The sequence below is a fragment of the Rhinolophus sinicus genome, linkage group LG17 (genome assembly GCF_036562045.2).
Source record: "Rhinolophus sinicus isolate RSC01 linkage group LG17, ASM3656204v1, whole genome shotgun sequence".
Lineage (NCBI taxonomy): Eukaryota > Metazoa > Chordata > Mammalia > Chiroptera > Rhinolophidae > Rhinolophus > Rhinolophus sinicus.
In genome coordinates, this window is record NC_133766.1 from 15,480,533 (window position 1) to 15,493,587 (window position 13,055).

The window sequence follows — 13,055 nt, forward strand, 5'->3', positions numbered from 1 at the left end:
TATTATTGTTTGTATTCAAATATCCTATAGAAAGCAGGAGAAACAAATCCTATTATCACAGAGAAACTTGGTGGAAAAAAATGCTTTCCTAAAATTGTGACTATTATCTGATCAGGGCTGCAAAAAGTGCATCACATATAACACCCTTATTTAAATTACCACTTGGTTTTATACACTGGCAGACTAATGTTTGTTTTGTGCCCATATCAATGTAAATAAGTGATAAGCAGTGAAAAATTCACCCTCCCCTATTCTCGGGTAGCCTTACCTCCAGTAAAGATCACGACAGTAGGAGCCTCTTATACTGCCAAAATTAACAATAATTTTTTTTCATTTTTCCCCCCACATACACACAATATTGGTTCCAATGGCATTGGCAGTGTGACAGCTCTCACCAGTGAACACTGACAGTGATTTTCAATATATCATAGCACTGGAAATTATCGCAATCTGCAGACTAGATTCCAAAACACCACCTGGTACACTTGGCTGTCAGCTGCAGCGTAGTACAGCGGCCAAGGTTACAGGTTTGCTCCCATATGGACAACCTGGCAATGCAGAGCAAAGCTGTTGTGCAGACAGACACACAGGCCACACCTCTGGCCCAAACTAGCCAGAACACAGGCTTTTTCCAAGGGGCACAAGAGGAGACAAAGAAGGTGGGGGTTTGTCAACTGTAACCAACTTACTGGCCCTGCTTCTGGAAGGACAAGTCAAAGCCTACTTTGGAAGGCTTCAGGGCACCAGCTTTTTAGTACAAATAAAGGTACACTCCAAAATTGTGGTATCTTTTCTCATGATCAAAAAGACAGAAGTTCACATCACCAGAATGGAACGTTGACCACTGACGTGTTTAACAAAACACATAAGCACTTTCTAGGATTAAAAATGTCGGCAATCACCTCTGAAATTCTCTCGGGAAAACGTAAACTTGAACTCAAGAAATTACCTTGATTCTGGGCTTTTAATTGATCCAAAAGAGGAGAACTGCTAGAATTATCACAGAAGCTGCCATTAGCATCTCTTTTCCCTGCTTGCAAAGTTGACCTGCTTGGCGTCGCTTCTTGGTCCCCAGAAAAGTGAGACGCAGAAAACTCCCTTCTACTCGGAGTTTGTAGGGCACTGGATGAAAGACGACTTGGGGTCTTTTCCTGTTGCCATGAGAACACAGACGATGAGGCCTGGTGTCGGGCAATGTCCCGGTGATTCATGGTGTTTTGGGGAAAAGCCTGGCTCGCTTTCTGGAAAGACAGGCACTCTTTAGACCCTTCTAGAAGTCACAATATTCAAGACTACTTATTTTCCAATAGAACATAAAGCCGTGCCAAGAAGTTAATGCTTCCACTGTGTACCTAGAAAGAACCTTCATCCAGTCAGGGGAACCAGTGAGTCCCAACATACCCAGAGAGATTTTTCTAGTGGTCAGACTTCGGCACTAAAGGTTTAAGCCAGTACCACTGAGACTCAACTTATCTTAAATGGGTTCAGTTTTTGTATTTATTCTGTATCCTTTAAATACTCCATTAAACATGCGCTGAGTATGCACTGCCATTTTGAGGTCTAAAATTTTATTTTCCTGGACCTACCCTGGGTCACCTCTCCCCGTGGCTTTGCCCAAAGAGAATCAAAATTGTGTATTAACCTAAAAAGTTATTTCAAAAATCTCACTTTCCACCATACCACTGTGCCCAAAAATGTCATGTAAGGTATTTCATGTTATGTAATATACATTTGTAGATGTTCTACTGCTTTGAGTTCTTCTTTTGTTCTTTTTCTGCCTCCATTCTGACAAAGACATGGCCGTAGTCGCTGCATTATATTTTTATAGCAAGTGCGTTTCTTGCCACAGGAAGAGGCTTAATGTTTATAGAGACTCACATTCCTCTACAAAATAACACTGGGAATCAAGGTCAGGGGCAGGAATGACTGAACTGGATAACGAAACACATATTTCTAGGACAAACCAGAGAATTACTGTTTAATTTTTATTCACCTTGATAAGCAATGTGTTTGCTATACATCAAAATTCTGTGACCTCGAAACAAAGGTTAAAGGCACAAAAAGAATCAAAATTGTTAAATCTCTAATAGATACTTTTGATCTTCAATATTTATGGTATCTACTTACAAATTCAGCCTTAAACTGTTGGCTGAATTTTGCCATCTCTTCAAGTTCTTATGTTTATTGGAAATACAATATGAAGTGCCAAACTGGATTTTTTTCATAAGCAAATAACATCCTGTGAGAAGAAACGGTAAAGGAAAATTCTGTAGATACCAGGGTCAGTTGCTAAACTAGAAACAGGGGTTTCTAAAACCCTGTATTTTGTTGACAAAGCAAATTTTTTCACCTGCCTCTCTCTGCTTATTTACCCATGTCAAAATGGAGCTTAAAACTCTTGTCAGCAACTTATTCAAAAGAATTGGGGAGATTATGTTGATGACATTCTCCTCTGAAATACACATTTCATAAATAAGGATTCTCAAACCCCAGATCCCTGGTAGCAATCACCACAGTCCATCAGAAGAACTAAACAATTTCCTCCATGTGACAAAGGCAGGACTGACTGGTCCAACCCTCTCCAAACATGTTTCTTATCATTAGCTCTTAACAGGGAAATAATTATATTGCTAGTGTCCATGGAAGTTGGTGAACATGTAACATTTAGGGATAAAATAATCTCCCCACTCCACTTTATTCACTTTTTCTCTATTTTTAAATTAAGAAATATCATAACCAATGACCAGGAACTTGATTTTATCAGTGTGCCATCTCTATGTAAAGCAGATTTTTCTCTAACTTTGTTTTATCTTATATCAAAGCATTATACTTCTTCACCTGCATATTCCGTGAGAAGGCCCATAATTAACTTACTTTTGCTTGCAAGGCTTTCACCTCTGCCTCTAATCTTTTTCGTTCTTCAACTTCTTTATTATATTTTTCTTTTAGATCTTCATATTTGGAACCTAAACACAGACAAGGAGATAGTTTTATTTCAATCATTAATTTAATGAAGGAATTCACAGATTAATAACCATGACAACAGTCTAGAAATGATTATCTTAGTACACAGGAGAGAACACTTATTAGGGTAACAGATATTGATCAAATTATTCAAGCTTCAACACACATGGAAACAAAGGTGTTTTGAATATTCTGAAATGTATCGCAGAAAAATAGAGAAGAGTTTTAAAGGCTGAACCTAATGGTACAACACAGTTCAATAGATACACAAATGTATATAAACAGTAGTTGCATTTTTTTCTTAATGCCCAAATTAGGAGTTGCATTCAAATTGATAATCCCTTTGGGAGAATTAAAATCTCAGTAAAAGAGCTATTCACACGAACGGAAAATATCCTTACCAGTGTAATATTGACTTGGCGTTAGCGGAGTTGTAAAAATTTTTTGTGGTGTACTGCATGGATTCAGAGACACATCTGCAGACTGGGCAGCTTGTTGGCTTCTTTCAAGTTCAGATTTACACCTGTTAGAAAAGGACCCAAGAGGATGATGCCAAATGAGAACAAAAGCTACAGAACACCAAACGCCACGCGTTCCCAGACAGGAACAAGCTTACAGAAAACCCACCTCTAAGAATTCTTAACACTTCATTCACCCAACAGACATTTAATAAGAACTAACTTATGTGACATAAACTCAATCCAGTCTTCAAAGGAACTCAGTCTAGTTAGGGAAACACATATAAACCAATAATTACAGTTAGAATAAAGGCTATAACGAAGAGCTGACATACTCACTATAGTACAGAGATGAGGAGGGGAAGTTGGGGATAATATAGTCCAAGCAAATGTTGTATTCTAAGCCAAAGAAAGACACAGGGATATAAAAGAACTCAGAACTTCAGAAACATAAGAAGAAGCTGGTGTCCCTGCAGCGTGGGCTCAAATCACAGACGTGGACGCCATCACTTAAGCTATTAAGTCGTGACAAAAGCATAGACTTGAATATACATACCATGTATTTTATGACATTTTTAAAACACAGATATGAACATCAAGTTAACATAATGCATCTAGAAAATAGATAGCTGGAAACAGTTACAAGGAAATGGGGAAAGTAAGCTATATATTGTGTATGTGCACAGAATATCCCTACCATTTAAGCTCTGAACACCTTTCAGAATCAAACAACCAAAGTTAACAGAGGATTCAATTCTTACAAGTCTCTAATGTCTCCGATTTTAGCTTAACCCAAGAAATAAAATGAACACCCTCTTAGAATGGTAATGAAGTGCATCATTCTCTTTCCTCAAAGAAAGAAGTGAAGAAAGCGCCTTAGTGCCCTAACTCCCCGCAGCCGCAAATTCACTCTGGGAAGAAAGAAGCAATGTATGAGCTGAAAATGACTACTCGGCAAAGCAAAATATCACAATCAAGGAGCTAACAGCACTGTCCAAGAGAAATGTTCCATTAACAGGAAAAAAAGGAACACGAAATAAGTGAATTTCATCTTAATGTTTTATTTAACTCAATGTTTTTAAAATACTATCGTTTTAACTGGTGAGCAATAACTCTGTTTTCAAAATACTGCCATTTCAACTTGGAATCAATACAGTGTTATTAAAATACTTTACTTTTTAGTACGAAATCTTCAGAATGTGGTGTGCACTGTGTACTTACACCACATCTCAATTCGCACTAGCCACATTTCAAGTGTTCAATAGTCACATGTAGTCAGTGGCTGCCATATATGTATAGTGCAAGTTCAGACTACCAAACGTGTAACAAGAATGGTGATACTAGAGATGAATTTTGAACCTTGCAAAATTGGTGTTTCTTTTCCTTCTCAAATTCACCTCTGACTTTCTCTTCCCTAGTCTTTCATTTAAAAAAAATAAATAAAAGTTCACTATTTTCAATATTAAATAAAAGTACACCCTATTATTTTTGTAACTTTCTTTTCTTCTTTTTCCTAGGGAGAAAAATACAAACTTCTACCACCAAGAAAAGCACTAAATTAAGCTGTTTTCTATTAGGTTTAACTATACGAGATTGCCCATACTCAACAGTTTTTGACCAACATTTCAAACGGTTCAACCTCACTTGTTTGAGACGTTTCTGAAACCTAATCTGTGGCCGCTGATGGAGAGAGAATTTTACCAACTATACTCACCAGTTTTTGTAGTCCATAGTTTTTATACTCTAAATAGTTTCTATACTATAGAAAATCATACTCCTAATAGATGTTATGGTCTAAAATTTATTCATATATAGTTTATAAACTTAGATAAACATCTGTACCCACATCATAGATAATAAGAATATTTTTAAACTTAATGTGCTATGGGGGTTTCCTAACTCCACGATGATGATGATGATGATGATAACTAGTAACAATGGATAATAATAATGCTAACATTTAACAGTCGCTATGTGTCATGTACAACCCTGAACACTGTATATCAGCAAGTCGTGCTACCAACGGGCATTTCACAATGAAATACACAAACATATACAAAGTATCTTTTCCTTAAATGTTAAAAAATACAAACATTTCTGTCTAAATTACTAAAACCAGTATTTCTAAAACCAGCAGCCAAAATGTGCTTTCCAAAAAAATAATTACTCCAGCATACTGAGGTGAGCTTCCTATTTCCCTAGCACCTGTTTTCCAAAATGAACAACCTACCTTTCATTCATTCAATAAATATCTAAGGACCTACAACTGCCAGGTCGTAAGGACAGTGATGAACAAGACAGAAAAGATTCCTGTTCTACAGAGTTTGGGATGGCAGACAATGAACAAGAAAACAAAAAACTCAACGAGATAGAAGTTTATTTATCATTCTAACATGCACCGGATAGCCACCTTCTTACGTGAACAGGAAACAAAATTAGAAAAAGAGTTGAAACTAAGAAAGCATCAACTAAAGGCAAGCGGAATTCTGGGTCAGATCCTGGAACAGAAAAAAGCTGTTACTGGAAAAACTAGTGAAATTCTAATAAAGTCAGTAGTTAATAGTATTGAATCTGGTTTGGTCATTGTACTTGAGTTGTATAAGATGTTAACAATGGTTTCTGTAAGTCTACAGTTACTTCAAAATAATTTTGTTTTAAATTTCTGGATGTGCATTTGCAGACTCAACAATGGAGCGATTGCTCAAGTCCTTTTTGCTTTGAGCCTTTATGACTCCTTGTTATTTTGACAAAATGCCACTATTAAAACAAGATACCATTCATAATCTAGCAGTGTTTGGGTCCCACTAAATTTGATAATGCCTCTAGTATTTTGGGGGATTTTTTTCTTTTAATGGAAAAATAGCAATAAGCACCTTTTCATTGCTTCAATATGGTACTGAAACTGGCAGATTGACTATGTAATGATTAAGGTCCCTCTCAGATGGGGATCTCAGGAGGAACCTCTTCCTGACTTCGCTTCCCTCCCTTTCCAGCTTAGATTCCATGGCGCAGGACTTTACCCACTCTCTTCCCAATATCCTCATGCATTCCACTGTCTTCTATCCATTACTCCAGCCCAAAACAACCCTAAGTCAATCCTGTTCACTGTCTCAGCATTTACATCCCAAAAGCAAAGGGAAAAACAAAAAACAAAAAAACACATCCAACTCTGTAGATTGATCCCATTATAAATTCCTAGTCTCCAACTTCCACTGGGCCCTCAGGGTTCCTCAGTCCTTTTGTAATTCTCTAGTTCTCTCTCTCTCTCTACAACAGAGTTTCCACTCAGAGAATCCATAAGCCACCTGTATAAGCCATGCTTTAACTTCCCTCCATCTTTCCAGTAACCACTGGGGATAGCTTTGGAATTATCTATTATTGTATAACCTGGTAACACAATGTCTGGCACATGAAGCAGCTTAATAAACATAAACTGGATGAATAAATAAGTGAACAACCATTTCATCAATTTATATTGTACTGAACCATGCAGTGACAGGACTGAATTATACAAGAAAATAATTTCCCTCAGATTGTTTATTCCACTGGAAAAAATATACATACAGAGGGTGCCAAAAAAAGTATACATATTTTAAGAAAGGAAAACTGTATTAAAATTGTAATATTCAATATATACCAATTAACAAAAAATGAAGTCACGTTTGACTTCTGCAATTATAAGAGGTGCTCAAAGTGGTTACCATCAGCATCCAGACACTTCTGATTATGGAGAACTACTGCTTGAGCAACATTGACCAAAGTGTCTACTTGTATACATTTTTGGCACCCCATTTATATAATCACAATGTATAATAATTACAGCATTAAAGGAAAAAATAAATGCATCTGAATACATACAAAGACATCGTATAAATACCATTAAAAAAAATTACCTTTTAAGTTCCTGTTCCAGTTTTTCTATTTGTTTTTTGCTTGAATTCAGTTGTCCTTCCTGGAAATTCACTTGAGACTCCTTGACTTGAAGTTCATGAGAAATCTTCTGCTTAGCCTTCTCCAGATTTTCACATATTTCCATCAAGCTTTGGTTCTCCCTTTTCAGGTTTGTACCCTCAGTTTTTTCATTCTCAACCTAATGGGGAGTGTTCGAAAGGAAAGAGGTCCCTTACTTTGTTAATTTACTAAGTATTATTTGTAAATCTGAGTTTAACACTGACAATCAATTTTCTGACATGGCTGTAATAATCCAGCTATCCATGCTTGAGGAATGCAGATATTTAAGATGACCTCACTTTAAACCCTGTAGAGAGAAAAGTTCTACAAAGTCATGTGTTATTTTATTTGATCAGGGCCACATGTACCCATCCTAGAAAAAGAGGTTTTGATATACGTTTCAGAATTTGAAAAATAAAATAAGCCCTATAAATCTCCCTTAGCAATTCATTATCAAATTTGACTACTAAAGCCATTTATTGTCAGAAACTGGAAAATACTCCCACTAGCAAAACCATTTTAGAAGCAGTGACTGTATCACTACTCTGTTAGTTAATGCAAAGGTAAGAAAGAAGTACTGTTTAAGTTTTCATTTACTAGTCCTGAGGAGACATGGTCTGGGAATATCAAGGTGAAAAGCCCACTCCCAGAAAATGAGAGCCGCAAATTGGACCGCAAAGTGTTGTAATACTGTCCCCCAGAGCCCCTGTTGGTATGGAATGTGAAAGCAATTCCCAATTCACGGAAGTTAAAATGGAACTCAGCAGCTGTAAACATCAGCAGGTAAGCAGAAATGAGGAAAGAGGATGGAGAAAATGAGGTAATTAAAATGACTCAAAAAAGGAGGGGCTCATTCCCACCCAAAGATAGCAAAATCATTTTTCTCTACATTTAAAATGAAACAATCCAAAGAATGAGTGAACAGTGTTACTGAACTGTTTTATTGAAATACCAGCATTTCCATGGTACCTTCTGTTTTTGCTTCTGCAGTGCAGCCTCCAGACTTTCAAGCTGAAACTGCCTTTGCTGCCTTTCTTTCTTCAGTTTGTCGAGCTGTCCTTCGAGCTCTTGAATTTTCTGAAGAGCTCTTGTAGGCAGGCCTTCTTTCCATTCTTCCAAAGCCCAGCTCATTTTGCTCTCCTTTCTTTATGAGTCAAACATTTGTAAATAAACTGAAAAGAATAACAGACCATTGGTTTTACTATACTGCATAGTAAAAGGAAACTTAAAGCGAGTCTCCAGAACCACCCCTAAGAATCAAGTTTGAAAACTTCACATTTCAGAAGATAACCAAGTATATCATCTATCTTCTCCATCCTCTGAAAGGTGATTATCAATAACTCTATTATGAACCACATCCTATGCTTGTTTGGGGTCCCCTTGCTTTGTATTTTTCTTATTTCTCATTTTTGACTTCCTACTTATATGGCTACCAGCTTTCTACTGCTCAGTTTTTCATTATACGAAACATGGTATTTTGCCATAAAGTTTTCGGTAAAATAGGTCCTATAAACAAATAAAATGCATGGCAAGTTATTTTGCAAATGTCCCTTTCCCCTCTTCATATAGTTAATTCCCAGAGGTTCTTTGTCCCTCTTCCTCTGGGAAGCCTTCCCTGGGGAGATCCATAATCTGGTCCTATCTCCTGGTCACAATCTCTCATGGCACAGGTACCCCACTGCCTTAATGCATGAATGAACCAAAGGTGAATGCTGTATTAGTACTAGAATCACTACAAAATGTGGCAAAGTCATGCTCCGGACAGACCTTGACCAGAAACAGGTGGATAGCCTCAGTGATTCAAACCCCAGTTCAGCCACCTATAAGATGTGTGACCTTGGGCATGTTGTTTAACTGCTCTGTGCCTTGGTTTCCTCATTTGCAAAATGGGGGTAATAGTGGTGGCACCTTCCAAAAGCCTTAGAAGGATATCTCCTGATCAGCTTTCTATGTGTTAGCTACCATATTAGTCCTTAAAAACACTTTTTCATATCTACATTTCAGCCTATGGTACCAAGAGGAAAGTGGCCTACCTCTGTCTCTGCCACATCTTAGGAAATTTAAATCGGCTGGGACAAAAAGCATGGCAATTGTTCTTTATTCATTAGCCTTCAGCACTTAAGTAAAAGAAAAAGCGTTCATTTTCCAGTTATTCTGGCAACAAGGTGAGAATCCACTTTTTACTAAATGAAGCCCACAACCATTTCAGTGTTGTTTCAGTTGAATTTATCAATGAAACTTTTTATCAAAACTAATAAATAGTTGATGAAAGTACTCAGAGTGATAGAAAGATTTTCAAAAATTAAGAGACAGAAGCAAAGATCTTAGAAAACATAACTTAGATGTCAAGCTTTGGAAAGCTGTGTTTTTTCTGCTAGCTTAATTTCTTTGTTTCCAGATGTCAATTCTTTGAACACAGCATCTTAAACTCCCTCCTATTTGCCCAAAAACTATTGAAGCGAGTCTCAAGCCTTTCCACCAACAAAAGGACAATTTACATTGTCCCAACAGGCCGTTGCATCCATTCCAATCTAGCTTACTCATTCAGGGTTGGGAATACAGTACCCCAGAGGCACACAACTATAACTGACATCAACAATCCTGCCAGTCACTGAAATCATTACATTGACTTCATAGCTAACCAAATTTATAAAAAAAAAAAAAGGGGGGAGCAATTGAGAAAGATAGAGAGAAATAGAACACTGGCAAGTTTCCATTCCAGGCTAAGACACCGCTATAAATAAGTGGTTAAAGCAATTGTCAGACAAGGCTAATTTTGATGCGAGCAGACTTTGACTGATGAAGGCATCAACCATAAAGAATCTGCATGGAGCTACTGGGGCAAAAGGACAAAAAAAAAAAAAAATGTAAACCAAAAGTCAGGTGTAAGGGGCAAAGCATGGAAAGAGGGTGGGGGAGATGGTGAAGAAAAGCCCTGGAAGTCACGGTTCCTGCAAGTAGGATTTGCAGGACTATGGTCCTTTACAGAAAATGCCCTAAGTTTCTGTCTCAAACACGGGAAGGACACTCTTCAGGCCCAAATCCCCCAACCCAGTAAAATCCCGCAGGAAGCTCTAGTGTTGGTCAACCACCCCCAGCACTGCAGGCCGTTTTTCACTCTTTCCCTTTATTATAATCCCCCATCTCACCAAGAAACCCGGGTCCCCACCTACAGTCGTCACTGAGCCAGTTAATGAAAACTCTGCCCTGCTCCTCTACACCAGGCTAGGACAGGGCTCAGATCATTTATTTCTGGGTCCTCATAACACAGCAAAGCAAGGCGCACAGACGCTTCCCAGTGAAAGGCAAGAGAGAAATGCTCTCGCCACTAAGAGGCACACCAACCCGCCGCCCAGACCAAAATCCCAAGCTTGCATCTCCTCCATGCAACGAAGGACCGATGTCCACATTGCAAACAGGAGCCACTGGTTCCTGGACCTGCAAAGCTGCTAGGAAATACCTGATCTCCAATTATTTTACCTTACAGGGTTGGAAACTGATCCCCCCCAAGGTGCGAGTTCGCGATTTAGCAGGGTCTCCGGACACTAGTGCGAGAACAACTTTACTGGGACCAGATTCTCCCGTCGGGTCAGGTGGGCGGGGGCGGTTCGCGACACCTTCAGGACCCGGTAGGGCGATCCCACAAGCACCTCCGCCCACTATCCTGCGGCAGGAGGCCAGCGGTTCCCCCACACCCGTTGCCGGATCCGCGACCCGGGCAGGATGCTCACCTTGCCAGCCGGGAAGGGAAAAAAACCCCTTAGAGAGTCGGGTTCCGGTGCAGCCCCCGCGGCTTGGAGCCCAGGTTCCAATTCAAACTGCCCGCGGCCGCCACCCGTTTCTGATTCGCCCGCTTCCGGTGCCGACGGAACTCGCCTCCAAGCCTATTGGTCACTGTAAGCAGCGATGGGCCAATCCGCTTCCGCGCACTCGGACTGCCGCCTTTGATTGGCCGTTTCGGATGGATTTAAAAATCAAGTCCTCACTACCACTACCTGAGGTGCGGGCGCCGGAGTTACAGAGCTTTTTTGTTGTTGGGAGGAGGCGGAGACCACGTGCTTTTGCTAAGGCTGGGGGAAGTTTTGAACCGCTATTTCCGCAAAAGCCCAGGAATGGGGCGGCTGACTGGGAGGGTGTGGTCTATCACCCAGAGCCCGTGGGAGAGTGCTCTCTGCTGAAAACTTAATACGGCACATACATTTCTACTTATTTATTAAATATGTGGGTTAGGGCGTAGATACTGGGTGCTGTGCTGGCTATGCATTCTTCATCCAGTGTCATTCTTAAAAATCCTTTCAGCTAAGTCTTGTAATTTATTTAAAAGTTAACTGCGGCACATAGAAGCTATGGAAGGTGAAATTAAACCTAAAACATGAAGGTCCTCTTAACTACTGTCCTCTGCTGATCATTTTCTAAAGAGTGATTTAGGAACACTTGTTAGCCGAGGTCCCACGGCAGGACATTGTTAACCACACTGGATGTAATCTCTCCCTTTTATGAAGCCCACTGTTTTGTGTGTATTTACGTACGTTTATTTCCCTAGTCAACTAAAAAGAAGCTTCTAAAGGCAAAAGCAAATTAATACTATATATCTGATGCTGTTGTCCTCCTGGCTAGATTCCAAACTTAACATAAACCTCTCTGCCTTTCATTAGATGGCCCCTACCTTTCACTGAAATTCTGCTCCTTCGGTACCTAATTCAACTTTCTTCTAAAACCTCCCTATTCTCATCCACCCCTTAGAAATAATTATTTCCTAGAAACATAATGCTTATACATTGTATTTGGATCTATGTCTGGCTACCCCATCAGACTCAAAAATACCTGCAGAGTAAAATCTGTTTTAATTCACCCTCACATCTCTAGTAACTACCTATACTTTGCACATAGTAATTTAAATGTAAGACCATCTTGGGAGGTCAAACTACCATCTGGAGAAAAGCCTGGTTTTCTACTATGCTTGACTCCCCAAGGAAAAAGAGGAGGGAGCAGGTAGGAGAGAAGAACTTTTATTGGACACTGCCTTGATCAGTTTAGTGTCTGCTCATTCTGGGATTTGAACCAAATTCTGACTCCAATACCAATTATAGTTCCATTGCTTCCCCAGGTAATTATTCGACTATTTATTAGATGCCTAAGGAGAGCATAACTAGAAAGACATGTAATAGAGGATTTTCAAGGTTTGAATGAGAAGTTTACATTTACTAGTTCATTCACTCATTCATTCATTCATTCATTCATTCATTCATTCAGCAGATATCTATTGAATGGCTATTGTATAGCCAAGCCTGTGCTACATTCTTCTATAATAAACAATAAAGAAATACATTCACTTCTTGAACAAGGGAATCATGTGATGGAGACTGTTCTAGCAACTTCTGTGATATTTCTGTGAGTTCAATTTTATGGTTCCCTCTATTTTTCCCAGTTTTGTGTTTTGTTTTGTTTTAGGGGCTAAAGGGGGTGAATCCCATTCAACCAAACGTAGATGTCTTCTGAGAGTCCGTTTTCAACTCTCTGCCCTTCTTGTTTTAAATCCATTCTCTCACTAAGCCAGTCTGCTTTCTCTGTACTGTTCATACACCATCTCTACTTTCTGCCTGTGAATCCGTGCTCTTTGGTTCCAGCACCAGGCAAAGAAATTAGACCAGTTGATGCTGGCCAAGGATGGGGAAATCCAGA

The 13,055-nt window shown here is 39.2% G+C and overlaps 1 protein-coding gene across 2 annotated transcripts in view; it reads right to left on the reverse strand.

The window, feature by feature from the left end:
• Positions 1–11,258, reverse strand: part of CENPF (centromere protein F) — a 52,661-nt gene extending 41,403 nt beyond the window's left edge. The window contains exons 1-6 of one of the 2 annotated variants that reach the window (XM_019738114.2): positions 11,105–11,258; positions 8,343–8,545; positions 7,316–7,512; positions 3,366–3,487; positions 2,875–2,966; positions 950–1,241 (exon numbers count right to left, since the gene is read on the reverse strand). In XM_019738114.2, the coding sequence (XP_019593673.2) occupies positions 950–1,241; positions 2,875–2,966; positions 3,366–3,487; positions 7,316–7,512; positions 8,343–8,504 (865 nt within the window). In that variant the 5' untranslated portion in view covers positions 8,505–8,545; positions 11,105–11,258. Of the gene's footprint in view, positions 1–949; positions 1,242–2,874; positions 2,967–3,365; positions 3,488–7,315; positions 7,513–8,342; positions 8,546–10,853; positions 10,980–11,104 lie in introns of those variants that run through there. The other variant, XM_074322088.1, reaches the window with a different exon arrangement.
• Positions 11,259–13,055: the final 1,797 nt, after the last annotated feature.